At 51.1% G+C, this 27474-nt stretch overlaps 1 protein-coding gene across 1 annotated transcript in view; it reads left to right on the forward strand.

Annotated features, from left to right (window-relative positions):
* The window catches only part of RBM19 (RNA binding motif protein 19), a 461658-nt gene that overhangs the window by 49544 nt on the left and 384640 nt on the right, over positions 1-27474 (forward strand). The window contains exon 8 of the mRNA XM_078667139.1: positions 23488-23566. Coding sequence (XP_078523265.1) covers positions 23488-23566 — 79 coding nt within the window. The remainder of the gene's footprint in view (positions 1-23487; positions 23567-27474) is intronic.

Here is a 27474-nt window from a genome sequence, read left to right on the forward strand (position 1 = left end):
TTCACCATGTTTAATTAGTCTCTGAAGTTGCCAGTATGGTAGATCGCAATTGTAGGCAAGAGAAAGCCAAAGGGCGCTTCAAGTACTGCTGGTTGCCAATACCACTAAGTAAAACCTGCTTTGTGGTATGTGACTGATTAATCCTTTTAATAAGGTTCCAAGCTAGGTGTTGCACTGTACCTTAACAATAGAAATGCGATACTCGTTCAAATTGCGAGAAAAATATGGATGGGAAACTGTCATCAGTACGCCTTAATGGGTACTTTGCCAACGGTGATGTCACAATGACATTGTTTCCAGTGCCGACATTGAGCCAGCACCCTCTACTGGTGTGGACGAGGTATTGAAAAAGATTCCGAATCCAGTCTGCACCTGTATTTTCTGGGGATGAAGCATCTGCTGGTAGATAAAGTTTCCACCAGAAAGAGCATTACAGAACTCTTTTCTTATAAGAAACATAAGTTTTATTTAGGATATAATCCAATACAGAAAAAAAAATAGAATCTTGATTGTTTTATGCTATCTGTTAGAACTGGCTATTTCTGGTAGGCTAAGGCTGACGCCAAAGCCAGGCAGAAACCACCATTCTAGTCAGGGCAATGGAGTCACACGCCAAGATAACCCCTGCTCACCCCCTTGGTAGCTTGGCACGAGCAGTAAGGCTAAACTCGGAGGCAATGTGTAAAGCATTTGCCCCAGCGCACAACAGCAACAACATCCTAGGCACACCACAAAAGGAACTCCACACAAGGTTATATAAAAATAACTTCTGTATTGTCAAAACCACATCAGATAGAAATCACACATGTACATTGTGCCAACTGGCACGGGCAATATTCACAAGGGATTATTTACAAGACAGGGCCACATAAGCCACTGTCATAATCAGCACTTAGTAGAAATAGAAATACTGTCAGAAATTAGAATAAAAGATATAAAATCACTGTAGCACAAAATAACAGTTATAAATCACATCCAGTAACTACTGGGAACAGGTAAGTACCACCTATGCAACCCTAAACACCTTAGGAGAATGTCACACAGGGAACCAGGACCTCACTAGGACCACCTGTATTAAAAAGAACAACCACCTAAGAATAAAATACATTTAGATGTATAAACAAGAACACATTGTGAGAAGTTGGCCTGATATGCAGTGCTCACTATTCGAGTGAACACTATGTATCAGTCCAAACAACCCTTATTGATGTTTGGTTGTAAGTCAACCTGATAGACCAGCTATCCTAGTAGCATGGACACGTGCAGTCTTTAGGCTAAACTCTAGAGGGCGTGTTAAGCCAGCTGTTTTACCATCACATATACCCCTTGAACACCAAGTGAAAGGACACCACACAAGTTGTTATGAAAAATAAAGTATATTTATTTATAACAAGACTACCCTGGCTCTTTATGAGACAGGGAGCTAAGCACACAACAAAACTCTTAAAGAAATACTTAAAGTCGCACAATTTACACAAATGCCCGAGGGGCACGAAAAACCATATACTATACAAGTGGAATGCGAAATACTAGCAGGTAAGTAACTATTCTCATAGGCTTTAGAATCGCTAGGACTGGACTACTGAACCTTTAGATTACAAGCAGGAGGCCTAGGGACGTCGTGTGCAGAGTGGGAACGCTCACGCGTAAGGCGGGAAAAAGTCTATGGAGGCTAGTAAAAGCAAAGTTAGTGTTTTCGGGCGAACCCGACTAGGTAGGTCAAAAACGAAAGTGGTTCTAGACACTTAGAGAGTTGGACTACGCTGGAGCACCGGAGTACTCGGTTTACCTAGCCCAGGGGCTGCGGCTGCATAGGGTTCAAATGTCGTCGGGTTTCTTCGTTGATGAACCAGGAGCCTGAAGAAAGAAGTTGCTGGCAGGCGACCAGTGAAGAAGTTCTTGGGGACCCAAGCCTGGATCGGAGAAGAGGAAGACCTGTAAAGAGAGGGGACCAAGTTCTGAATCACTAGCCAGTGATTTAGGTGGGCACCAGAGTGGCACCGGGCGAAGTCACCTCAACCAGGTGAGTGGGCGCTGCTGGGCTCTGCAGTCTCTCGGACCAGGAGGCGTTGTCGGCGACCAGGATGGAGGTGCGAGCTGTCCCACGAAGATATCTGCTGTCGACGTCGCTGGACCCAGGATTGGGGCAACCAGTCTTGGCAAATGCAAGCCCACGCGGTGGACTTAAAATGGCGTCTGGAGTGGACCAGGAGGGTCCAGGGTGCTCCTCTGTTGGAGGGGAGCAAGGGCCAGTCTGGAGCAACCAGACCAGCGGTGTTTGTCGTCGAAGTTCGTCGTCAGAGGGCCACTAGCCAACGGGCAAGCGACCTGGACAACGCGGTGAGCAGCAAAGAGCAGAAGGGCCCCACGCAGATCTCGTGGATGCAGGGGAGCTGAACTTCGGTGCTGGAGCTGCTCAGGGTTGGGGCTTCTCTTACCCCAAAGCACTCGGTCGAGGGTCACTCGGGAGTCGTGCTGGTCAAGCGTCGTGCAGTCTTGGAAGATGGCCGGTCCCTCGAGGTCTCGTCACACCCACGAATCACAGCTGGGCTGATGATGCAGGTAGAGGTCAGAGGTGCCAGGGAAGCCGGTTCTCGTCGAGCTGGGCAGTCTTGATCCGGTGAGGGGACTTACAGCAGACCGCGATGCTTGGTTGGTGCCTGCTGCTGCAGGGTGACTACTCCTTAGTCACAAGGGAGAAATCTTAGGAAGAGTCTTGAGTTCCTTTCGTGGAAAGTTGGTTCAGGATTCAAAGATGATCTAATTTGGAAGGGGGCCTGCTCCTACCTTTATCCTGCAAAAGGGGGCTGGCACGCGACTAAGTCCTGCCCTATGGGTGGGACTAGGAGGGGGGTGGTTACACCCCTCTCCTTTGCCGGGCTTTTCCCCAGATCAGGGGCTGGAGTGCCCCTGGAACTGGTTCAAGCCGGCCTATGCATAGTGAGCACCGGGGTGCCACTTGCAGTCACCTTCCTCTAAAGCCCTGCCTACCTAGAATACACAAAATCCTGTCTGGGACGGTGCTGGCACCGCCCCTGGCAGGAAACCCTTTGTCCTTGCCTCCTGTGCTGGGAGGACTCCCAGCAGCAGGAGGGCAGACTTGTGTCTCGGTGGCAGCATCCATCTTGTGGAGCTGAGGCTATGTCTGACTTTAACCGGGGTTACAGGTTACCAACATGTCGTGTCCCTCTAGAAGGGTGGAATGCTAACCCCGTCGCCAGAATTGGCGAGGGGTTAGTATTCCAATTTGTATGACACCTTACTCGACATGTTTTGATAATGTTATACCAAAGTTAGCATATGACCGCGAGGTACATAATGCACTTAAGAGTATATGGTATAGCGTTATCATGGAACAGCTATTAGGACTTGGTTCCGCAAGCTGCAAACGGGCTCAGCTCATGCCAGAGCACCATTTCACATTATTCCACGCACTCTGCCTTCAGGATTGTTAAGGCCTGCCATAGGAGTGACTGATAGGAATATATGTGTCCATTTTAGGTTTAGATATAGGAATACTATATCTAAAGCAAAGGGTGATTACACCACCTTGCCCCAGCTGTCAAGCAGCCAGTTGTGTCTGATTTAGTTAGTCAACTCAGGGGTGGCATAATACATGCTGCAGCCCCTGGGGGACCTCTGGGTACACCTCTGCCCTGGTTACAGGGGCACAAGAGAGGGCCCAGTGCCAATTCAGTACCTGGGTACAATTTGGAGTAGAGAGAACAGCTAGGCTGTGGGTCTGATTAGCAGGCCCACAGCCAGGGAAAGTCGTAAACCAGTGAAGCAAAAAGCAAAAATCTGGGTGATCATAGGATTGCAGACCCTACTCTCCTACACACATTACACATGATGCATGAAAAACACATTCAGCGGTGTAGGGAAAAAGGTAAACACATGATGCATAAAATATTCAGAGGTGTAAGGAAAGAAAACACATGATGCATCAACCAACACATTCAGAGGTGTAAAATCAAGGAAGACACATGATGCCTAAAAACATTCAGAGGTGCCAGGAAAGAAAACACAACTCAATAGCGCAAAGACACATGATGCCTAAACATTCAGAGGTGCAAGGAAAAACCACACAATTGCGCAAAAACTCACATGAGCCACCACCTGTGGCAGTCCCTAAGCCAACTGGCCTTGTTGGGGCTAGGACGCCCTGTGTCTCAATGTTAGGGGCCTAAACGGTGCAGGTGCCCACTAATTGCTGGGCAACTGGGAATCATCAGAAAACTGCGACAGGGCCTTCACTGACCCTTAGGCGCAAACTGCACCCACTGCTGGAGTCACACAGGCTCTGGCGTTGGAGTCCCCCCTCTGGGGACTCGTGATCAAAAGTAATGCCCCGTGAATCCTATGGGGCGTTGTGGTGGCTATAGGCATTTTTAAATAAAGGGTGCCCCAGTCAGAGCCACACAGGCTCTTTAGACAAATACAAAGTGCCCCCTGAGCCTCTCAGGGCTCCAATCACCAGAAATCCTATCTTCTTATCTTAGGTGCAATTTATAAAGCGCACTGACACCGAAGCTTCCTGGCGCTGATAGACAGAGCAAATGAGGGGGGAGCACAGAGGCGAAGTTCTAGCTAAGGGTGGGGAAAAGATGAGTTTTTAACAGTTTTCTGAAGTTCAGGAAGGAAGGGGAGGATTTCATTGAGAGAGGGAGGAGGTTCCAAAGGACAGGAGCTAGGTAGGAAAGACGGCGACCGCCGAATTTCTTGTTTTTGTTTTTAGGGGTGACTAGCAAATCACGGTGGGCTGAGCGGAGGTTACGTGTTGGGCAGTGAGGGCGAATGAGAGATTTGAGGAACGTGGGGCCAGGACAGTGAAGGGCCTTAAAAGTGAGGCAAGCCACCTTAAAGCCGGCGCTTCGGTCGACTGGAAGCCAATGGAGGCTGATGAGCAGAGGCTTGGCAGATTGCCATCTGGGGGTTCCATGAATCAAACGGGCAGCTTGATTCTGAGCAACTTGGAGACGTTGCATCAGGAATTGTGGAAGACCGTGATAAATGGCGTTAGAAAAATCCAGGCGGGAAAGTACCAGTGAAATGACAGTTTGGGTAAGTGCTGCAGGGGGAAGGAGGTGACGAACTTTGCGGATCCTCCGAAGTTGGTGCATGCAAGAGGAGACCACCGCTCCAACTTGAGCCTTCAGGGAGAGTTCAGCGTCGATGATTACACCCAGGCTCTTTACTGTTTTAGCTGGGGTAGGGGGGGAGCCAAACTCCGGAGGCCAGAACTGCGGACCCCAGTAGGTGTGACTGAGTCCAGGAAGGAGGAGCTCGGTTTTACCGGGATTCAACTTCAGTTGGTTCTGGTTCATCCAGAGTTGGATGTGGATCATGGCTCCGTGGAAGGTTTTAATGGCATGTGGTGAGTTGAGAGAAAAAATGATTTGTAGATCGTCGGCATAATTATAAGTGACGATGTCCCATTTCGAAAGAGACTGAATCAGTGGCCGAAGGTATAAATTAAATAAGAGCGGGGAGAGGGAGGAGCCCTGGGGGACTCCGCAGGACGTGGGAGTTTTTTTGGCGGTGTAAGGGTGTTCTTCCCGTAAGGAAGGATTTGACCCACTCAAGAGCAATGCCCTGGATGCCTGCCTGCTCGACACGGCGGAGAAGGATGTTATGATCCACCGTGTCGAACGCGGCTGACAGATCCAGTAGGACGAGGGCTTGGGAGATACCTGCGTCCGCATTGCTCCTGAGTGTGTCAAGGACTGCCACAATGACGGCCTCTGTGGAATGGGCAGGTCTGAAGCCGGCCTGGGTCGGCTCTAGGTAGCAGGAGGATTCTATAAAGCTTGATAGGCATCGGGTGACATGTGCCTCCATGAGTTTGGAAAAGTATGGGAGGAGGGAGATGGGGCGATAATTCGACGGCTCCGTCATGTCAGCACCAGGTTTTTTTAAAAGGGGTACCAGGATGGCCTCCTTAAAGGAGATGGGACAAATGCCGCTGCTGAGGGATCTGTTGAGTAGGAGTACGATACAATCTGGCAGATTAAGACAAATGCTCCGAAGGACAGACGGTGGGCAACAGTCGTTCGGAGAGCCAGATTTCACGCGAGTGGCTAGTTCCGCTAGGGAGGTGGAATCTAGAGCAGGAAAGGTGGTGAAGATCGAGGGGTTGTTGGAGGAGTTATCCGGTGGTGGTGATTGGGAAAGGGGAGGGATGGATTTTTTGATTGTTATAATTTTTTCTAGGAAGAAGGAGTTCAGGGTGTCACAGGCCTCCTGAGTGGGGGTCTGGGCTGGGAAGGTTCTGTCGTCTGTCGTTAGCTCATTCAGTACTCTGAACACCTCCTTGGATTTGTCGGCTGCCGAGGAAATCCTGTTGGAAAAATTTTCCATTTTGGCTGAGCCAATAGCTGCTTTAAAATCTTTACGTGCGGCCAGATAGGACTGTTTGGCTGAGTCAGAGTAGTCATGTCTCCAGGTGCGTTCTAACTGGCGTGTTTTTAGTTTCTGGGCTTTAAGATCGTCAGAGAACCACCTGTGGGAGTTCCGATGTCTGGTACGTGGAAATTTGACTACGGGGGCAAACAGGTCGCTAGCCGACTCTAGCCAGGAACCAATGTCTTGTTCTAAACCATCGATATCGTTGGAGTCATGAATGACTGGGCAGGAGTCGGCCAGGGCGGTGAGAAAACCCTGGGAGTCGTATGAGCTCCATTTCCGAGAGAGCCCACCGGCCATCAGGGGGGCAGGGATCTGACCGACAACTGTGATGATGGTGTCCACCAAATGGTGGTCAGACCAGGCACAGGGAAGTATGTCTGGTGGGGACAGAGCCAGATTGCAAGTCCAGATCTGGTCCAGAATATGTCCCTTGATGTGGGTGGGTTGAGAAATATGTTGAGCGAGATTTAGATTTTTTAGAGTCTCAAAGAGCTCGGTGGCATGAGGGCCGGCGTTGATGTCATCAAACCAATATTTTAGGTCGCCGAAGATAGCAAAGCGGGAGTGCAGCGTTAGAAGGGAAGACAGTTGTTCACTCATGATGGAAGAGAAAGACGGCATAGGGTGTGGAGGCTGGTATAGGAGAAGGAAAGTGAGGGGGCCGGAGTCGGTTTGCACGCTGATGAATAAGTTCTCCACCTCGGGGAGGGGAAGAGAGTAGGAGGAGATAGAATTCAGGCGCTTAGATATAATGGCCGCTACCCCACCCCAGGCCGGTCGCCGGGACGGTCGGCGTGGAGAATATAATAATCAGGGGGGAGGGCCGCCAGAATATCAGGGAGGGATTCAGATGTGAGCCACGTTTCCGTGAGTAAGAGCATGTCAGGATTAGAACTGGATAATAAGATAAAAATGTCCTCAGAGTGTTTCACTAGCGAGCGAGTGTTCAAGTAAGATACCCTGATGGACGTGGTGTTCCTGGATGACATCGCAGGAGGTAGGAGTCCGCAAGGGTGAGGTTGGTCGGGGCGCGTGAGGCCGGCAGAGGAGATACGATGCATAGCCATAGGGGATGGCATAGTGGCAGTATTCTGTAGGTCTCTTAGTGAATGAGGAGAATACCTAATAGGATGGTCAGCGTAGCATGCCCTAAGGCCCGTCCTCGCGCGGACGGGTGCAGACGGGCTTGCCTTTGGCGCGCCCGCTGCGCCCGTCCGCTGCGTGGACGTGGAAGACACATGATTTAAGTAGGGGAAGGGGCGTGGCCTATCGCGGAGGGGGCGTGGCCTGACCAGGCTTCCCCTGGATGGCGTCACTAAGTGTGGCGACCCGCGACAGCGTTAAGATCGGCTGTGCGGGGGGTGTGCCAGCGAGGATGGTGCAAGGTAAGTAAAGTTAAAAACACAGGAAATACAATTTTTTTTAAAAAGCACGTTGCTCCCTGAAATGCCCCTGAAGCCCTCGTGGGCTTCGCAACAACAATGCGCCCGAAAAGCAGGAGGGGCACTGGATAGGAGGGGGCGGGCACTGGCAATGTGCCCCGACGCCCCCTCTGACAATACGGGCCAAAAGAAATGCCCCCTGAAGCCCTCGTGGCTTCACACTAACAACAAGCGCGAGATCGCGCTACTGGGGGGGCGGACACCGACAATGTGTCCCGGCGCCCCTCCCTTCTCCTCTGTCCCAATCACCGGGTCTCCTCAGGCGGCGCGGGGCTCCTCTGGGCAGTGCGGGGCTCTCCTTCTCACAACGGAGCCCCGCCTGCGCCTTCCGCCGCCTCAGCTCTTATTCTCTCGGGCTCCCTCCATGCGGCCAGCATTTCCGGTCTCCCTCTCCACACGGGAGACCGGCAACGAACACCGAAGCAGGCTTCCCCCGGCCAGGGGGGGAAGCGGAAGTGACCGCCTCGAGGCCCGCCTGTAGGAAAAAAAGGGTGGCACTACCAACCAGAATATAAGATCCTTAAGTATTGCCCGGCGGTGTCGCCTCTTGAACCCACAAAGAAGTTAAACTATTGAAGAGGCAGGCGCTGGAGACTGGAAGGCAGGAAACAAGGTTTTTTTTATTCTCTCCGGAGGAGAACACAACAAAACGGGCAGAAGGTATCGTTCTGAGGTGCTCTAACTGCATCCCTGAGGCCTGGCCTCTTATACACAAGTTTATCTCTTTATTGCATGTAACACATTCTCGTCGATACTTTGATGTACGGAAAGACATCCTCAGAATCCCCCCTTCCCAGCCCGTTCCCACGCAAGGTTACAGTGGAAGTCCCCGCCCCGTTCACAACAGGTGATGATCATCGCGCAGCTGGATATTCCGCCGGTTCACGGAGTGTGTAGGGTTCGATCGGATCTCGTAGGGCGGGGGGCTTTGATCAACCCGGGGATCCCTTGCTGGGGGGAAACTTTCTATTGTACGGGGAGGGGCAAGGAACAGTATCGGCAGAGCTGGGTGTCGGCCTGGGAACGAGGAAGACGAACGGGCACACGGGGAAAAGGGGGTTTGCATCAAAGGGCCGGGGATCATAAATGGGAAGAAGGGAGGTGTCGCGCTGGGAACAGGACGAGGGCCTGGGGCAGAGCAGCGCTGAAGAGGGGTTTTATGATTCGCGGCAGGTGCAGGCAGGGGGGCTGTCAGTATGCGGGGGATGCCGGCGAAGCTAGGAGGGGGAGAGAGGCGCGCTGGCTCTCGGCGGGAGCAGGGAAGCCATGGTGTTCAAAATGGCGGCTGTTTTACGCGCACAAAAAGGTTAAGGAGAGCAAGAGGGCGCCGATAATGTTGACGGTCTCAGTCCAGCTTTCAACAGTCCCCCCTTTTCAACATATCTAGCCACCTTGCTTTACTCAATGTCAATTTTCATCAAATTTCTAACTTCGGTATCATACAATGCTCTCATATGTTCGCTTCCAATGTCCACAGTTTTGGGAAAAATGCAACTCGCACATAGAGAACACATAGGTGGCAGACATTGAATTCCTAAGCATAGGCCACATATTACAACTACGGGAATCATGATAATGGTGAGCAGTCTCCAGCCCCAGCTTTTGACGGTGTCCCAGAACCAGCCACCAAGCGACCATTCTTCTTGCTCTTGGTGAACTTCCGAAGAGAGTCTGTGAAGATGTTCGATGGCTTTGTACACTGAGGGTGAGTTGTCCGGTATGTATGTGCAACAGCTGGACCCAATAATGCGGCATGCTCCTCCACGGTCCGCCAGAACCACATCTAGAACGAGGCGGTTCTGAAGAGCCACCAAACGGACCGCCTGGAGCTCGGCAGTGTTGTTGGCAAAGATGCCCGCTGTGATGTTCATGGTCGTCTCGACTGCCTGAGTCAAATGTCGGATGGCACGGCTGTTTGCCATCGGGCCCCAGAGGGGGACGAGTCCTTTCATAGCATCGAGGAACTGCGCCCCTGTCGAGTCGGCTTGTTCAATGTCTTTGGCTCGTTTTTGCCTGTGGTGGTTCGCTGGGGCTACATAAGTCGGAGGAAGGACGAAGGAGATGTAGCAAGTACCCCCCCAGCCTTTGGGGAGCCAGGTGTAGGCCTTCGTGCCGCAGATGAAATACATGTTTGGGGATGACACAAAGGAAGGTGGATCCGTGGAATCCAAAGTTCTGGTAAAGCGGCAAGCGCTGCGACCCACCAGCTGTGTCCCAAGTCCTTCTACACACATGTGGCCTGTGACGTTGATGACCGACAGGGCCACAGTCAGAGTGGCAGCCGTTCGTTTCCGCAGATAGGAGAAGGTGGGTCTGGTTGGATTGTTGAACACCTGCATTTCGATTCGTTCTTTAGCCGGGATGTCCATTTGGATCGAGTCGCTGGGGGTCAGCGGGCAGAAGTGTGTCTTTGTCTTGTTTCGCCCGGCCCCGTGAGAAGAATGTGCTGCAGTTCTGCTGGAGGTGGCATTGCCCGTATAGCTCTCTTGCAGGAGGATCAGCCAAGCGAGGCAGGAGCCGTGGACAGAGAAGGGTGAAGGGATGAATGGTATTGAATGTCCAGTGGCATGGGGTAGCAACCCACAGATCCAGCAGTTGGTGGTATTGGTGGCAAGATTGTGCTGGTGAAGTAGCTGCACGAAAGAGTTGTTCCAAAACTCCTTTCGCCTCTCTCTTAGTTGAGGAGAGAGCGGGATTAGATAATGTTCCTTCATGGTGGTAGGCTGAGCAGTGGTTAGGAATGTTTCGTGAGCAGGTGCATGTTCTTCCAAAATCCAGAGCGTGGTCATGAGGAGAAAACAGAAGAGGATTGTGATGAAGAGTACAATTGTCTTTGAGCTATGGAGTCTGTCTGTTCTCGGATTTCTGTAGTGGGTATTTCCTGCTGTCCCCGTCGGCTTCTTGTTTGGCGCTTCCATCATCTTCTTATCTGGCGCTTCCATCATCTTCGTTTTCAAGGTGCTCGGTAGTGGGCAGGACCACAGACTTAGTTTTAGCTTCTCTCCAGGTAACCCTTGGTAGTTTGGGTCACCGTTCTGAGATCCTTTAACCTAGTCCGTGGCCTACTTAGCCGAAGCTCCCTCCTTTCGACGCAGGAAATACCCTTCTTGAGATGGCACAGTGGGGTCAGGATGTTTTGAAAGTTCAAGTGTCTCAGTATCAGGATAGCAGTTCAACGATGGTCGGTCCTGGTTCAGGAGCTCTTCCTGGGTGTTGACGGTGTCTGTCGTGGCCAGGGCTGGAGAGACCTTTTTGCAGTGATGAGCGTGCAGCCAGTGTTTCTTCCCCTCCACTCGAAGTGCGGTCCGAGTGGTGATCAGCACTTGCCAGGGGCCCGTCCACCGGGGTTCCAAACTCTTTGATGGCTGAAAATTTCGGATCAGCACGAAGTCCCCCGGCTGGATGGCGTGACCCGGACCCCTGGAAGCATCGGGGATGGCCTGCTGCACCTGCTGATGAAGGACAGACAAAGTTTCAGTCAATTTGTACAGATAATCAGACATTAGGACGTCCGGAACGTCATGAATGGAAGTTGGTTTCGGGGCAGACCAGACGCTCATGGGTCGACCGAAGACAACTTCATAAGGGGTTAAGTGATGTCGGGTGGGGGTAGAGCGCATCGATAGCAATGCCAATGGGAGGGCGTCTGGCCATTTCAGGCCCGTGGTAGCCACTATTTTGGCCAGTTTAAGCTTTAGCGTGGCATTGTGTCGTTCGACAAGCCCAGCAGATTGAGGGTGGAAGACTGCGTGGAATTTCTGTTTAATACCCAGCCCATTTAGGATGAGCTGGATAACTTTGGCTACAAAGTGGGGGCCATTATCACTCCATAAAACACGACAGAGGCCATAACGGGGGAAAAACTCCTTTAACAGAACCTTTGCAGTGGCCATAGCGGTGTTGTCACGGGTTGGATATGCTTCCACCCACTTGCTAAATGCGCACACCACGACGAGAACATATTTCAGGCCTTGGCATCTGTCTAGCTGGATGTAGTCCATCTGCATGGCTTCTAATGGGTGGTTTGGGACCCCAAATCCCCCCCGGGGTACTACAGTTCCTTTCCCGGGGTTGTGTTGCAGGCATATTAAGCATTGTTGGACCAGGCGTTTGGCGGAATCTGGGATCTTGTCATTGTGCCAAACCCTGGAGACAAGTTCGATCATGGGGCTGATCCTATGTGGGCAGGGGAGTGTGCCATGGTCAATATGGGAATCAAGTACGAATCAGGTAGCAACCATCTGTTCGTGTCTTTTGTCCGCCAGCAGCCTTCATCGTCTTTCAATCCCACCCGTGTCCATTCAGTCAATTCGTGTTGTGTGCTAGCCGTTTGTATGTCTCTAATTGTGTCCTTGGCGTCAGTCCAGTTTTCTGCTTGTGACCTGGTCACGTACATACGTGTTGTCGTTCTGTTTTCAGCTGTCGTTCGGGCGGTGATGTCGGCTAGTGCATTTCCCTGTCCAATAATATCTGTCACTTTCTTGTGTGCCTGGCATTTGATAACGGCAAGTTTGTTGGGGAGGAGGACAGCTTCGATTAAGGCGGAGACTAGATCCCCGTGCAAAATGGGTGTGCCGTGTGAGGTCAAGAATCCTCTCTCCCTCCAGAGGAGCCCAAAATGGTGAACCACCCCGAAGGCATACTGGCTGTCGGTGTAAATGTTCGCTGTGGTTCCTGTTGCCAGGATGCAGGCTCGTGTCAAAGCAATCAGTTCCGCTGCCTGGGCAGATCGCTGGGCGATGCGGGCTGTTTCTACTACAGTTCGAGCCGTGGTGACTGCATAGGCAGCGGAAGTGGTACCATCGGGGAGTTTGATGCAAGAACCGTCCACCCACAGCTCCCCGTCGGGGTCAGGGAAAGCCGTGTCTCTGAGATCGACCCTACTCCTGGTCTGATCGTCCGTGAGAGTCACGCAGTCATGTACGGGGTGCACATTGGGATCGTTCTCTGGCAAGGGTAACAGAGTTGCTGGGTTCAGTGTGGTGCATCTTTTCAGGGTGATATGGGGGGCAAGCAAGGTCAGTTCGTATCCAGTCAGTCGTGCACTCGTCAGATGTTGCGTCTTGGTTTGGTTCAGGAGGGTGTCGACTGCATGGGGTACCAGTACCGTGAGGGAATTCGAGAGTACAATCCCCTCACTCTGTCGGATAGAGATTGCAGCAGCAGCTACAGCTCGAAGGCAGGCAGGCAAGGCTCTGGCGACAGGGTCAAGAGTGGCAGAGAAGTAAGCGCACGGTCGTTGCTTAGGGCCGATGGCCTGGGTCAGGACAGATAAAGCGCACCCCTCCCTTTCGTGAGTGTAAAGGGAGAAGGGCTTTTTGTAATCAGGGGTACCTAGGACAGGGGCTGAGCAAAGGGCATCTCGCAGTTCTGTGAAGGAAGTTTGACACTCAGGGGTCCAAGGGAGTGGGAAAGGGACGTCTTTGTTTAGCAGAGAAAACAGTGGTTTTACAACGAGGCTGAAGTTTGGTAACCATTGTCGGCAGAAGGAGGTGAGGCCTAATAGGGAGCAAACCTGCTTCTGGGTCTTAGGGACAGGGGTATCTAGAATGGTTTGGATTCGATCAGGGGTGAGTTTTCTTCCATCTTTGGACAAAAGGTGGCCTAGGTAAGTGACCTGGGGTAGGCAGTATTGCAACTTCTTCTTGGAGACCTTATGGCCATTTTCCGCAAGGAAGTGCAAGAGTTGAATGGTGGCGGTAACCGCTAGAGGGGTGGTGTCGGCTGCCAAAAGGATGTCATCGACATATTGTACCAACACCACTCCGTCGGGTAACTGGATTTGGTCTAGTTGTCTTTTGAGGGCCTGGCTGTAAATGCTAGGGCTTTCCGTGTAGCCTTGAGGCGCTCGGCAAAACCTATATGAGCGGGCTTTTAGGGTAAAGCCGAAGAGATATCGGCTGTCTGGGTGGATGGGGATGGAGAAGAATGCGTTCTTGAGGTCGATGACGGAGAAGGTGGTGGCAGTGGATGGAATCAAAGTCAGGATGGTGGTGATGTCTGAGACCACAGGGTACTGGGGTACCACCACTTTGTTGATCTCTCGGAGGTCGATGATAAAACGGTATGCTTTCTCATCTCCCTCTCCCTGCTTCTTGATAATGGGCAAGATAGGGCTGTTGCAAACGTTGCTAACCACTTCCTCTACCACTCCTGCGTCTATCAGTGACTGGATAATCATTACCAATGCCTTCTCGCCCTCTGGCGATATCCGATATTGTGGGAGTTTTGGGAGTGTTGCGTCTGGTCGGACAGTAATGTGCACTGGGTCAATTAACATACGCCCTACGTCCAAATCCGCTTTGGCCCACAGATACGGAGGTAGAGTGTCAAGCAGGGACGCGTCAACGTCGGTGATGGAAAACATGTGTCGGGGAGAGCAATGTCTAAGCAGAACGGGGTTGTCGTAAAGAAACACTCGAACTCCATCTTGAGAACACCTGATCGTCGCTCGGAAGTGTTTCAGTAAGTCAAGTCCCATAATGGCGTCAGGGCTATTGGAGGAAAGCAAGAACATGGTGTCGGTGGTGTTGTTTTCTACGTCAAAGAGAATCGGGGCAGACAAAGGGTTGGTGGAGGGCGTTCCATCGAAACCTGTCGATGTTATGAGTGAGCCAGACAAGGGTGCCCTTGGAATCAGTCGTTTAGATAACGCACTACGTGTTGCGCCAGTGTCTACCAGAAATGGAGACTTGGTACCCAGGACCTTAGCAGTGACATAAGGGCCCTGCTGGTCAACATAGAGCTCGACTGGATCCCTCCCTCGCCCTTGGCTGTCCTATGCGAAGGTGTGAGTGTCGTCATAGTCAGATTGTTGATATTGGTTCTGCCTGGGTCGATCGAACGTATTTGGTCTGCTTGATCTGTCATTAGTCGCGTCATTTGGGGGCCCTCGTTGTTGTCCCTTAGGTCTCGGTCCGTTTGCTACATCCCTGGGGTCTTTGTTTCTGATCATTTCCAGAAGAACTGGGCACTGGGATTTCCAATGGCCAGTCCCTTTGTAGAAAGCGCACTGGTCTTCTCTAAGGTCGGTGCGTCCACTGTAAGAAGTCAGAGTGCGGTCCTGGGGAAATGTAGTCTTAGGGACGTTTGTCTGGTAGTTTCCCCGGTATTGGTCTCGTCCTATAGTCACCCCTTGCAGTTTTGCAATCATAACCCTCTCTTTTAAGTCCTTCTTCTTTTTCTCTGTCGCCCTATCGTTTTCATTTTTCTGATGCTCATAATATTGTGCCATTTGGAGAATCGCTGTAGGTTTGGAGGCTGCCCAACTACTCTCGCTGGCCTGTAGTTTCTGGGAGATTTCCGATGATAGGCCCTTAACATAATTCTGGACAAACAGATGGTGTCCGGTTGCAGTGGTCATGTCCTGGCCGCTGTAATCGGAGAACACCGTTTCAAACCGGGAGAAGTATTCCGATACATCCTCCTGGGGTTTTTGGCGACAGGCTGTTACTATCGACCAGTCCACTTTCTTTTCTGGGATTAGGGTTTTTAATTTCTCTACGATTTTATCTGGGAGGTCTAGAATGGATTTCAACGGCTTTTGTCCTGGTCCCCGTTGTTTGTCCAGGTCATCGAGTTGTGACCAGGTATGTCCAAACAGCTCAAGGTGGTCGACTTTCCGGATTTGCTTCCACACATCAGCTGGTAGACATAACCCGAAGAACAAGTCGATGTCAGCCAGGGTCATAATCGTTGAGCCCAGGGCTGTACCCAATTCAGTATAGAAGGCAGTGGGGTTTTTACGTAGGTCGGGTAGAGATTTCCGGAATGTCAGTATCTCTTGCCGGTCCCATGGCTGGTAGACCCAGTTGTACACTACCCTTCCCTTCGCATCTTGGTTGTTTGCATCATCGTGAGTCCCTGTACCCCGAGGAGGAACCCAGTAAGGGGCAGCCTCTCGTATCGGCATCATGGTGTTAGATTGCTCGGTTGGTGGTTCGGTCACTACAGAGGCTGCGGATTTAGCTCCCGGCTTTCGTTCAGTGAGGTGGCGGAAAACCTCAAGCGTACGCGTAAGGAGGTCCGACACATCACACTTGCCCTCATCCCCGATATCGACCTTCCGGTACAGAGTCCTTAGGCTCTCGGGACCTTTGTCTCGATATCGGTCCTCGTATGCATTCAAGACATGATAACACAGTCGTACGGTAAAATGTCGTCTGTGACTCCCTGTATACGAGCTGAACACATCCGTGATGTACTCTTCATCCTCCTTCCTTTCTACCAGTGTCCTTGCTATTTTGTCGATCCCCGCTCGCTCATCTTTGTCTAGTCTGTTTGTTCTTGCAGGGCCAGCCCCTCGAGTCTCATGGTCGTCTATCGTTGTTGTGGATGCGGGTTTTAATACAAGGGGTTCGGCTGGCACAGAGGCCATTGGGGCCGACGCTGTGGCGGTACCTTCGTTTGTACCTGGGGGTGGCGCGTGCTGCGCCTAGGGTTGAGAAGGGGCATATGGAGGGGGCATGTAGATGATAGGAGGACCTAACAGCAGGTCCTCATTGGCTCGTTGTTTCGAGGGTAAATCAGGGTAGAGCATGGAGGGGGTTCTAACCGGACACTGGCTTGGCGTTTCCATTTCTAGTTTCTGTTTAGCTTTCTCTCTTTCCTTTATCTCTTTTTCTAGTTTCTGGGCAGCTAGGTGGGCTGCTTTTCGCAGCTCTTTTTCCAACCTACTCTCAGTTTTCTTTTTACGTTGTTCAGTTTCTTTTCGCCACATGCCGAAGCTGTCAAGCATAGTAGGCGTTGTCTTGTTTTTACCCAGGGCAGTTTCTAGCGTTTTTATTTTATCATCATCGAAGGATCCTATCAGTGGCCACTGACTTTCTTGACCCTTTTTTGTATATTTATGCCATAGTTTACTATAGGCTATAGCGGTCAATCCATGCTTCATGAACATGTCCTTATTAGGGGTGCCTTCCAGTGGGGCTGGATGGTCCATCTCTAATAGGCGGTCCGGGCTAAACAGGCTACTAATCAGTGGGGAGAAGACAGACATGACGGCTCGTAACGAGGGACTAAAAAGTCAGCACTGCCTATCTTATCACTAGGTGCAAAGACTGGACAGAATATTTCTATTCTACGTTGTTTGCAGGCAGTGAATACCTCATGGATCAAAATAACAAAAGACCAATAAATAACAATGGGGAGAATGAGTAGGTCCGCAAAGATCTGCGTTACCTACCCTTTTTACTGTCTGCAAAAAGGGTGGTCTCTTCCCTGTTTGCAGACAGGGAATCTCCAGGAAACAATAGTTTTGCGAACAACAGTTCAGTTTCAAGTGATTATTGAGTGGGGGAGAAAAAATAAGCACGGCTGCTACCCTACCTATCCTCCACTGCTTGCAAAGAGAGAGCCCGTTGTTTCTCCGTTTGCAGACAGTGAATCTCCAAATAAATAAAAAGAGCAATACTAGTATTTTTAAACAAACAAGCAATCAAGCAATTATTTCGCAACTTGTCGTGATTACACGACCTTACCCGGACCGCATGGACAGTTTCTTGTCTTCCGAATCCAGCGCCCGATCGTCCTCTCTTCTCCGTTATCCTCGCGGCACTCCTGATGGTTCCCAGTCAGGACCGTAGATCACTCGAGAGAGGTCTGTTCGGAACCAGTGAAGTTCGGATGATCGGCTGTCAGACGAGGGTCTATCGGACAGACGCGTTCCCGATCGTTGCAGTCGTTCACTTTGTCGTCAGGACCTCTCCCACTGGATCCATGGGTCGCTGATGGGCCCCACGCTTGGGACGCCAATTGTGGAAAAAAAGGGTGGCACTACCAACCAGAATATAAGATCCTTAAGTATTGCCCGGCGGTGTCGCCTCTTGAACCCACAAAGAAGTTAAACTATTGAAGAGGCAGGCGCTGGAGACTGGAAGGCAGGAAACAAGGTTTTTTTTATTCTCTCCGGAGGAGAACACAACAAAACGGGCAGAAGGTATCGTTCTGAGGTGCTCTAACTGCATCCCTGAGGCCTGGCCTCTTATACACAAGTTTATCTCTTTATTGCATGTAACACATTCTCGTCGATACTTTGATGTACGGAAAGACATCCTCAGAATCCCCCCTTCCCAGCCCGTTCCCACGCAAGGTTACAGTGGAAGTCCCCGCCCCGTTCACAACAGGTGATGATCATCGCGCAGCTGGATATTCCGCCGGTTCACGGAGTGTGTAGGGTTCGATCGGATCTCGTAGGGCGGGGGGCTTTGATCAACCCGGGGATCCCTTGCTGGGGGGAAACTTTCTATTGTACGGGGAGGGGCAAGGAACAGTATCGGCAGAGCTGGGTGTCGGCCTGGGAACGAGGAAGACGAACGGGCACACGGGGAAAAGGGGGTTTGCATCAAAGGGCCGGGGATCATAAATGGGAAGAAGGGAGGTGTCGCGCTGGGAACAGGACGAGGGCCTGGGGCAGAGCAGCGCTGAAGAGGGGTTTTATGATTCGCGGCAGGTGCAGGCAGGGGGGCTGTCAGTATGCGGGGGATGCCGGCGAAGCTAGGAGGGGGAGAGAGGCGCGCTGGCTCTCGGCGGGAGCAGGGAAGCCATGGTGTTCAAAATGGCGGCTGTTTTACGCGCACAAAAAGGTTAAGGAGAGCAAGAGGGCGCCGATAATGTTGACGGTCTCAGTCCAGCTTGCCCACGTCACCAAAGGATCTGCCTGGCTTCCTGTCTCGCAGGGCCGCCAATGGCAGCGCGGCCCTGGGCAGGGAGGCGGGCACAGCGCCTCCTCACACGATCTCCGGGCCGGCGCCGGTGAATCGAACACGGGGCAATGCCGGGTGGGCACCGGCCTCAAATAATTAAATAAAAACGAGGAATGAAAGCGCTACCAAGTGCTAGAGGACCAACGAGGTCCTAGTAGAAATAAAAGCGCTCCCAGGCGCTTAGAGCAGGAATAAAGCGCTCCCAGCGCTTAACAGGGCAAGTAAAGCGCTCCCCAAGCGCTAAAGGAAATGTAAAGCGCTCCATGCGCTAAAAATAGCAAATCAAGCGCTTCCAAGCGCCACAACAGAAAAATACAGCGCTCCTGCAGGAAAATGCAGCTTCTCCATGCTGCAAAGGTCCCAGAGATTCCCAGGGGGCAAAGCCAAGTCCCCCCATCAGCCCAAGCAAGGCAGAGGGGTCCCCCAGGAGTCCTCCAGGCATCCAGGAAAGTCCATCAGGTGTCCAGGGGCTGGGCAGGGCCCAGGGATTCCCCAGGGCCCAAGCAGCAGCACGCCCCTGGCAAGATTCAAGTCCAAAAACCAGAACATTTTGGAAGGGGACACAGCCCCTTCTTATACAGAGAAAAGTCTTTGAAGTCTTTGTGCAGGCAGTGGGAGAACCAGCTAGAACTGGTTATAGGGAAGTCCTTTCAGTATCAGGGACAGAGGTGACAGTCGCCCAGCGGGGAGGTGGAGCCAGCATTGTGGCAGGCAGGCACAGCCTCATTCACTCACAGGTGCTATCTCCTCCCACTTCCCTGGCAGCAGATGCTGCCTTTCATCCATGGGCTGACTCAGACAACCTCCTGGAGCTCCCCAGCCCCTGTCATCCTCAAACCAGACAGTCAATCCACAAGCAGGCCCAGGCACTCCTGGGCCAGGCTCACCAGCCAATCACTCGCCAGGCACAAATTACACAAATATGCCAACTTCTCAAAGTGGCACTTCTAGACTAGACACAATCATGCCGCATACACCATTATGCAGCATTCAATCTCACGAGTTCGCACATATCAAACTCGAACCTGCACTCCCCACACATCAGGAACTACCATGGGCATACATATTCCCCATTCATTCCTATGGGAGGGCAGGTCACTCACCATACATACACAGAGAGCTCACACACTTTACACTGTACCACAGTGAAAAAGTGCGCAGAGGCCTAAAATCACCAACACCAGGTTCCAGAAACAGGCTAGGAAAAAGCAAAAAGTCTCGGGTGAACCTGCCAAAAGGGCCAGGTCCAACACTATCCCATTAAGATTGTCTCTTCAATCAATCAATCAGGACACTTGTAAAGCGCACTACATACCCGTGAGGGTCTCAAGGCGCTGAGGGGGGTGGGGGTTGGTGCTGCTACTACTGATCGAAGAGCCAGGTCTTGAGTAGTCTTCTGAAGGCCAGTAGGTTTTGGGTCTGCCGTAGGTTGGTAGGAAGGGTGTTCCAGGTCTTGGCGGCGAGGTGGGAGAAGGATCTGCCTTCGCTTCGGATGCGGGTGACAGGGTCGAGGGCGAGGTCGGCAGAGCGGAGCTTGTGGTTGGAGGTGTAGAAGCTGAGTCGTCTGTTGAGGTACACTGGGCCGGTGTCGTGGAGGGCTTTGTGTGCGTGGATGAGGAGCTTGAAGGTTATCCTCTTGTTGACGGGAAGCCAGTGAAGGTCTCTCAGGTGGGGAGTGATGTGACTGCGGCGGGGGATGTCGAGGATCAGACGTGCTGAGGTATTCTGGATGCGTTGAAGCTGTCTCAGGAGCTTGGCCGATGCTCCTGCGTAGAGGGTGTTACCGTAGTCCAGCCTGCTGGTGACGAGGGCCTGGGTGACTGTTCTTGTTTCAGTGGGGATCCACTTGAAGATCTTACGTAGCATTCGGAGGATGTTGAAGCAGGAGGAGGAGACGGTGTTGACCTGCTTAGTCATGATGAGGGTGGAGTCGAGGATGACCCCTAGGTTGCGTGCGTGGTCTGTGGGTGTTGGAGCAGTTCCCCGTGTGGTCGGCCACCAGGAGTTGTCCCAGGCCGAAGGGGTGGACCCAAGGATGAGGACCTCCGTCTTGTCCGAGTTCAGCTTCAGTCGGCTGTTCCTCATCCAATCGGCGACGGCCTTCATTCCTTCGTGGAGGTTGGTTTTGGCTGTGTGGGGGTCTTTGGTGAGGGAGATGATCAGTTGTGTGTCGTCGGCGTAGGAGATGATGTTGAGGTCGTGTTGACGGGCGGCGAAGGGTGCCATGTAGATTTTGAACAGCGTTGGGCTGAGGGACGAGCCCTGGGGTACGCCGCAGATGATCTTGGTGGCATTGGAGTGGAAGGGGGGGAGGCGGACACTCTGAGTTCTGCCAGAGAGGAAGAATGTGGTCCAGTCCAGGGCCTTCCCTTGGATTCCGGCGTTGTGTAGGCGTGTGCATAGGGTGCGGTGGCAGACCGTGTCAAAGGTGGCTGACAGTTCCTGTAGGATGAGGGCTGCTATTTCTCCGTTGTCTAGCAGGGTCCTGATGTCATCTGTGGCGGCGATGAGGGTGGTTTCGGTGCTGTGGTTGCTGCGAAACCCGGACTGGGATGGATCCAGGATGTTGTTGTCTTTGAGGTAGCGGGTCAGCTGTTTGTTGACGATTTTCTCGGTGACCTTAGCCAGAAATGGGAGCAGGGAGATGGGCTGGAAGTTCTTTAGGTCCTTGGGGTCCGCCTTTGGTTTCTTGAGTAAGGCGTTGATCTTGGCGTGTTACCAGCTTTCCGGAAAGGTTGCTGTCTCGAAAGAGATGTTGATGGCCTTGCTGAGATGGGGTGCGATTGATGCGCTAGCTTTGTTGAAGATGTGGAGGGGGCATGGGTCTATTGGTGAACCAGAGTGGATGGTCTTTATGATCTCGCTGGTGTAGTTGTCGTTGATGCTTTTCCAGGAGAGTAGATGGTTGGTGCGTGTGGTGGTGGTGGGGGCGGTGGTTGTCATGGCGTTGAAGCTGTCGTGGATGTCGGTTATCTTGCGGTGGAAGAAGGTAGCCAGTGAGTCGCATATGTCTTGCAAATGCGGGATGTTGTTGGCATTGGAGCTGGGGTGGAGAGTTCCTTCACAATGTTGAAGAGCTCCTTACTGTTGTGTGGTATGTTGTCAAGGCGGTCCTTGAATGAGGCCCTCTTGGCGGCTCTGATGAGTTGGTGATGGTTGCGGGTGGCGTTCTTGTGGGCTGTGTAGCCGTTCGCGGAGCCAGTTCTTCTCCAGTTTTCTGCATATTCTTTTGGAGGCCTGGAGGTCCACGTGAACCAGGTGGCTTTCTGGCTGGTGTGGGTGTTGGAGGGTGTCTTGAGCGGGGCGATCCATTGTCTGAGGTTGCGGGCAGCGGTGTCTGGGTAGGTGGAGTTGGTGAGTGGGATCTGGACGAGGGTGGTGGTGAGCTGGTCATCGGTGACTTTACTCCAGCATCGTCGGGGCAGCAGTTCGGTGCGGTGGTACGTGGTGCGTGGTGGGCTACCTGAAGGTGAAGTGGATGCAGTGGTGGTCGGTCCAGTGGGGTTTGGTGGTGCGGTTGAAGGAGACGTGGGGGCATGCGGTGAAGATGGGGTTGAGCGTGTGAACGGCGGTGTGGGTGGGTGTTGTCACGAGCTGTCTGAGTCCGAGGTTGGCGAGCAGGGCGGTGTAGTTGGTGTTGTTGTTGTTCTCGAGATGAAAGTTCAGGTCTCCTAGGAGGATGTAGTCCGTGGAGGCGATGGCGTGTGTGCTGACGAAGTCGGCGATGGAGTCAGGGGTCAGGGTCCGGGGGGTCTGTAGATGAGGGTTCCTCCGAGGGTGGTGTTGGGATCAGTGTGGATCTGGAAGTGCATGTGTTCGGTGGTGCTGATGGTGTCGTTGGTGTTGGTCGAGACTCTGAGAGTTTTCCTGTGGATGATGGCGATTCCTCCTCCTGTTCCGTTGGTGCCGTCCCTGCGCATGATCTTGTATCCCTCGGGGATGGCAATGGCGATGTCGGGTGTGGAGGCAGGGTTCAGCCAGGTCTCTGTCAGGAAGACAGTTTGCGGGCGGAGCGGGTGTTGAGGAGGATGCATCTGAGGTAGTTTGGTTCCTTGGTGGGCGGTTTGGCTGGCCGGATGCTGGTGAAGTTGCAGTTCTGGCAGGCGAAGGGTCCTTGGGTGCGCTTTGGGGTTGCCCAGTAGCAGGTGTGTTCTCGGCTGGGGTTGAGTGCGTGGAGGGTGCTGGCGTCGTAGTGCAGTTGGGCGTCGTGGCCCAGGGATCCTGGCGCTAGGCGCGGTCCAGGCGCAGACTGGCTTGCCTTAGGAGCGCCTTCGGCGCGCCAACGGCGCGCCCACTGCGTGCCCTCCGTATGAGGACATGTGGGAGGGAGGAGCAGCTGGGAGGCGGGAGCAGAGTGGCCAATGGGAATACAGGAGGGGGTGGGGCCGCAGGGGACGTAGCGGCGGGAAACACAGAGGGGTGAGCGGGGGTCACCGAAGGCAAAAGGGGAACACAAAAAAAAGGGGGCAAGGCAGCAAAAAAACAGAAAACAGTAAAAACAGCAGAGATTACACAGGAATAGCAGAGGAGGAAAGCAGGCACAAACCAAAAAAGAGGCACACTGCATTTACGAGCGGCAGCAGCGGCGGGGCACAGGGCACATAGGGGGGCTGTGCGGCAGTGAGGGGAGCGACCTGCCTGGTGACAGGAGTGAGTGAACAATGTCGTTTTTGAAAGTCAGAAATGTAACCCTTTTCGTTGCAGTAGTGCAGCTTATTAAATGTTTTTGTGCTCTTTCTTGTGGTGGTTATTAAGCCCATAAATACGATTTATTAACCTATTTAGGAACAGTTTGCTTCTTTAAAGACCTGAAACTGTAGGGGTTTGGTTGGTGTAGACGTGTGCGGAATTATAGTTAAATAAACGCTTCTCCCTTTTTATTAAGTCTTGTGTCTAGACTTTTAAATAAATGTTAATGTTTTTTCCATTAACAGCAAAATGTCCGGGAGTTCTTAGTACCTCTCCGTCCAGTTGCAATCCGGATTGTCAAGAACACCTATGGCAATAAGACTGGTAAGATGTTGTCCTTTAAAGTCATTTTTGCTTTCACTATAATAATCTTTTTTTATTTATTTAATTGTATTTATATTGATTCGAGAAGTAGAAGTTCTCTATCCCAAGGGTCAGACTTTATAAGTTGTTTAGAATGCTTGCTTGCAGATATGTAACCCTTTTGGAGATCAAGTGTCAACCAATATTGGCTCTGATTGGAAGAGTTTCCTTTACATATACGATATATATATATATATCTCCAAGCTCCTTTCATCTGCAGGGAGCGACGGACCTCACCAGGGCGGTGTCTACACTTGGGGTGGACAACCTCCATTAATAGACCAACAAAACCTCCAATTTTGCAAAAAGGAGCACGCCGGACCAGGATAACGGGGGTAACTTGTACTTTATTTCATCAAGCAGAAAGCCTTTTCTTTAAAATCCTTATGCGTTTCAGCCGCGCTTGCAGCCTTGATCACAGGTGAGCAGGCATCTATTGAGTTTGTGGCGTAAGTACGCCTGCATCAAACTACACAGTTTTCACCGTAGTTGAGACTTCATACAACTCCCAGAGTTCACCATGTAAGTTCATAGTCTCATAATGATAATACATTCACTGCATTGCTTTTCTCCTAATTTTTTCGAGTACATACATGAATTGAGAATAAGCTGACAGCCTGTTTTGATTTGAGAAGATCGAACACTGTGTAAGTGACTCTTTAATTAAAAAATGTTACTGCAATGGTGCCTGTTCTTACGATGAATAATGGCTTGAATGCAGAGGGCATGTCATCTAAGCCCAGGGGCATAAAGAGATTTTCAAAGTGCTTGAAAAACTCATCAAACGTAAAACATCGAAGTGGTGGGAGAGCAAGTCATTGACCCGGTACCTGGAAGTTGGACGTGTACCAAGGGATCTGGGAATTCTTATTGCCCCTCCATATGAAAATCTGCATCCGGATATGTGAAAGGAGTGGACAGAAAACAATGCTGGTTCCTCCAAAAGGATGCTGGAGATACTAGTGAAATACGCAGACATTGAAAGGCAGATGATACTAAAGGAGATTGAACTTCTAGACGACGAGTTGAGCAAATTACTGGATCAAGAAGTAATAAAGAAACTGCAATTAGAAATGCAAGAGAGGGTGAAAAAATATGAACAAGTTCTAAAGGACCGCAAAGCCACCAGATTCAAGTGGGACAAGCTGGATTACCAGCAGGCCAAATTTACAACTTCTCCAAGCGGTTTGAAGTCATCCGTCGACACAAGTTGTCGCAAAGCTTGCGAAAAAAATGCTGCATCTAGTAATGTGGGGACTGGCTCAGAACTCAGTTTGGAGGTAGACACTGACAACGAAGATGGAAGACAAACGATGACTATAGTACCATCAGTAGAAAACTAGCTTTGTTTTTTACGGTGGGACAGGAATACAAATCTCAGGCCCTTGGCAAGCTAAGAAAGAACCTTCCGTGGAGGCGGAAGAGGCAGAGGAAGAACAGGTGGTCAGGAAGGGCAAGCCGCCAGCTAGGACCCACAGAAGAAGACCAAATAACATGGGATAATACAGAGGGCAATGTGGTGAACCTTACTCACCTCACATTAAATGCATGAGAAACTCAAATTCTTTCATGTGGTCTATCATAGTGTGTCTCTGAAAATATGGATTATGTTCAAATTAGGATTGACTGTTTTAAGCTTACACATAAGCTCAGGCTAGATAAATGTTTTGCAACCAGCAAAAAAACAGGGCATTTGCAGCAAGAGACACTAGCGAGCGGTGATAATCTGTTGATCTTGGACCTTAATCTATTACGTAACCTGGATAGCTAATCTAGGGATGATTCAAATCTGACATCAGATGATGTACTGACCAGGGAGCAAGATCTGAATGTGTATGGTAGACTTGAAACACCATATAGACCTAGGTCTACTTTTTTGCCTGTGGTTCCAAAAGATTCAATAGACATCTTTACTGACCTGAGGAACTGCAGTGAATCTGAGCAGCTCCACAAAGCTCAAATGGAACTAGCAGGGAGATTTGAAAGGTGAGGGTACAGTAGAGACACACTTTAAGCAGCTAGAGCAAAGGCGAACACTAGACCCAGGGAAAAACTTATCTTCATTGATGGCAGTAGTAGGAAAACCCTGAATGACACAGAGCAACCAATATGGTACATTACATGATATATTGAGCAACATCATAAGATACGTGCCTTTTTTCCAAATCATTGGCACTTAATTTGCAGTGACCCAATCTTAAGTCCTAGGATACACAATAGACCACTATTGACTTTCCGTAGCAAGAACAATGAGAGAGGATTTAGTCAATAATAGTCCAGGGACAAAACAGCAAGAGACATGGCTTAGTGGAAGCAAAGGGTTCAGGCGATGCCATAAATACAAAGCATGCAATTATGGTGTCAGCACGATAGAGGTGCCTCTGCCATTTTCAGTTACCAAATGGCAGATATTGAAACCCCTTTCTTGCAGGAGTGAATTTGCTGTTTATGCACTAAGATGTAGTTGTCATAAGTTCTACATGGGCAGTACCATTTTACGTGTGCGTCGGGGGCATCCTGCAACAAATTAGAGCCATTAAAAACAAGGACCAAACGTGTCCAGTGGCAAGGCACTTTGAACAGGCACATAATAGTGATGTTAACAACTTGGAATATTTTGTGCTTGATCAAGTCCCTGTAAGATTAAGAGGAGGGAATAGAGAGAGGTATTTAAGGCAATTAAAATTCAGATACATCTTGAGATTCAATTCGAAGATCCCTAACGGCTTCAATACCGAAGAGGATCTATATATCCATCTGTATTAGCATTAGGAATAATGGTATGGGGAAATTTCATCTGGCTATTCCAAATGTTTGTTATTCAGTTTTTCGTCTTTATCTAAGGTTATTATGCATGATTCATTTCATATTAATCCAGTCCATATATGTTGAATCTTATGTTTGTGTTTTTACACCTAGACCATGTGTTTTTAAATTTTTTTGTCATTTTGCATTCAGTGTACTGAGGTGATATATGATTTCAATGTAGGTGCTCATGAACATCTGAATACATTGATCACTTGCCCTCCATTTGACCTTGGTGCTCTCTACATTTAAGTAAAGGGGGAATGTAAAATTAATTGGCAAAAGTGACCCCTCCAGGAGAGCACTTGGCTATTTATTAAGTTACCCAGCATAAATATGTTGTTGAAGGGAATCACAAAGCATGTTTGCGCCTTTAAGTGAACTATTAATGGCAAATGAAAGCACTTATCACTTTAAGTGTAATACTGCACGGTGTCCCGTGGGACCAGAGGAGGAGTGTGGAGCCACGGAAGACTTCGCTTCCTGCGGCCAGGAAGTCAGGCAAGGCTGTGCCTGTCTATGGGCGGGGCTTCCGGGAAGAAAGTGAATCCCGCGTGTTGTTGAGAAGCAGCGAAAGGAGTCAGGCGGAGGACGCCTGGTCAGGGGCGGGGCTCCCGTGAGGCAGTGAGAGCCCCGCATGCTGCCCAAGACTGAGGCCGGAGTTTGAGGGCTTCCCCGGAAGATGCAGTGAATGCAGGACCTCAGGAGAGGTGCTGGGCTCCATTTCTACACAGCCGCATTATCTGGGAATTGCAAGCCGGAAGCCCCGTTGTTCTGATTAGCACGGGCACCTAGGGACGGTGTGCTCCCGCCCCACTACTGCTCTCTAGGTGGGAGAGAGGAGACGGAGCTGCGCCGTGTGCTGATTGCAGCCCCCCTGGGAATCGGCGAGCAGGAAGGCCGTGAGTTTTGGCCTATAGAGGTGGGCAGGGTACAAACCCCTCCCCCCCCCCCCCCACCTCCCATAGTGGAGCCCCCTTCGGCGGGTCACAGTCCCAGTGGAGACCTTTTAGGGGACAAGAGCATTTCGCGCAGTTACCTTGGAAGCTGCCTACTAGGATGTG

The sequence above is a fragment of the Lissotriton helveticus genome, chromosome 11 (assembly GCF_964261635.1).
Source record: "Lissotriton helveticus chromosome 11, aLisHel1.1, whole genome shotgun sequence".
NCBI classification, from domain to species: Eukaryota; Metazoa; Chordata; class Amphibia; order Caudata; family Salamandridae; genus Lissotriton; species Lissotriton helveticus.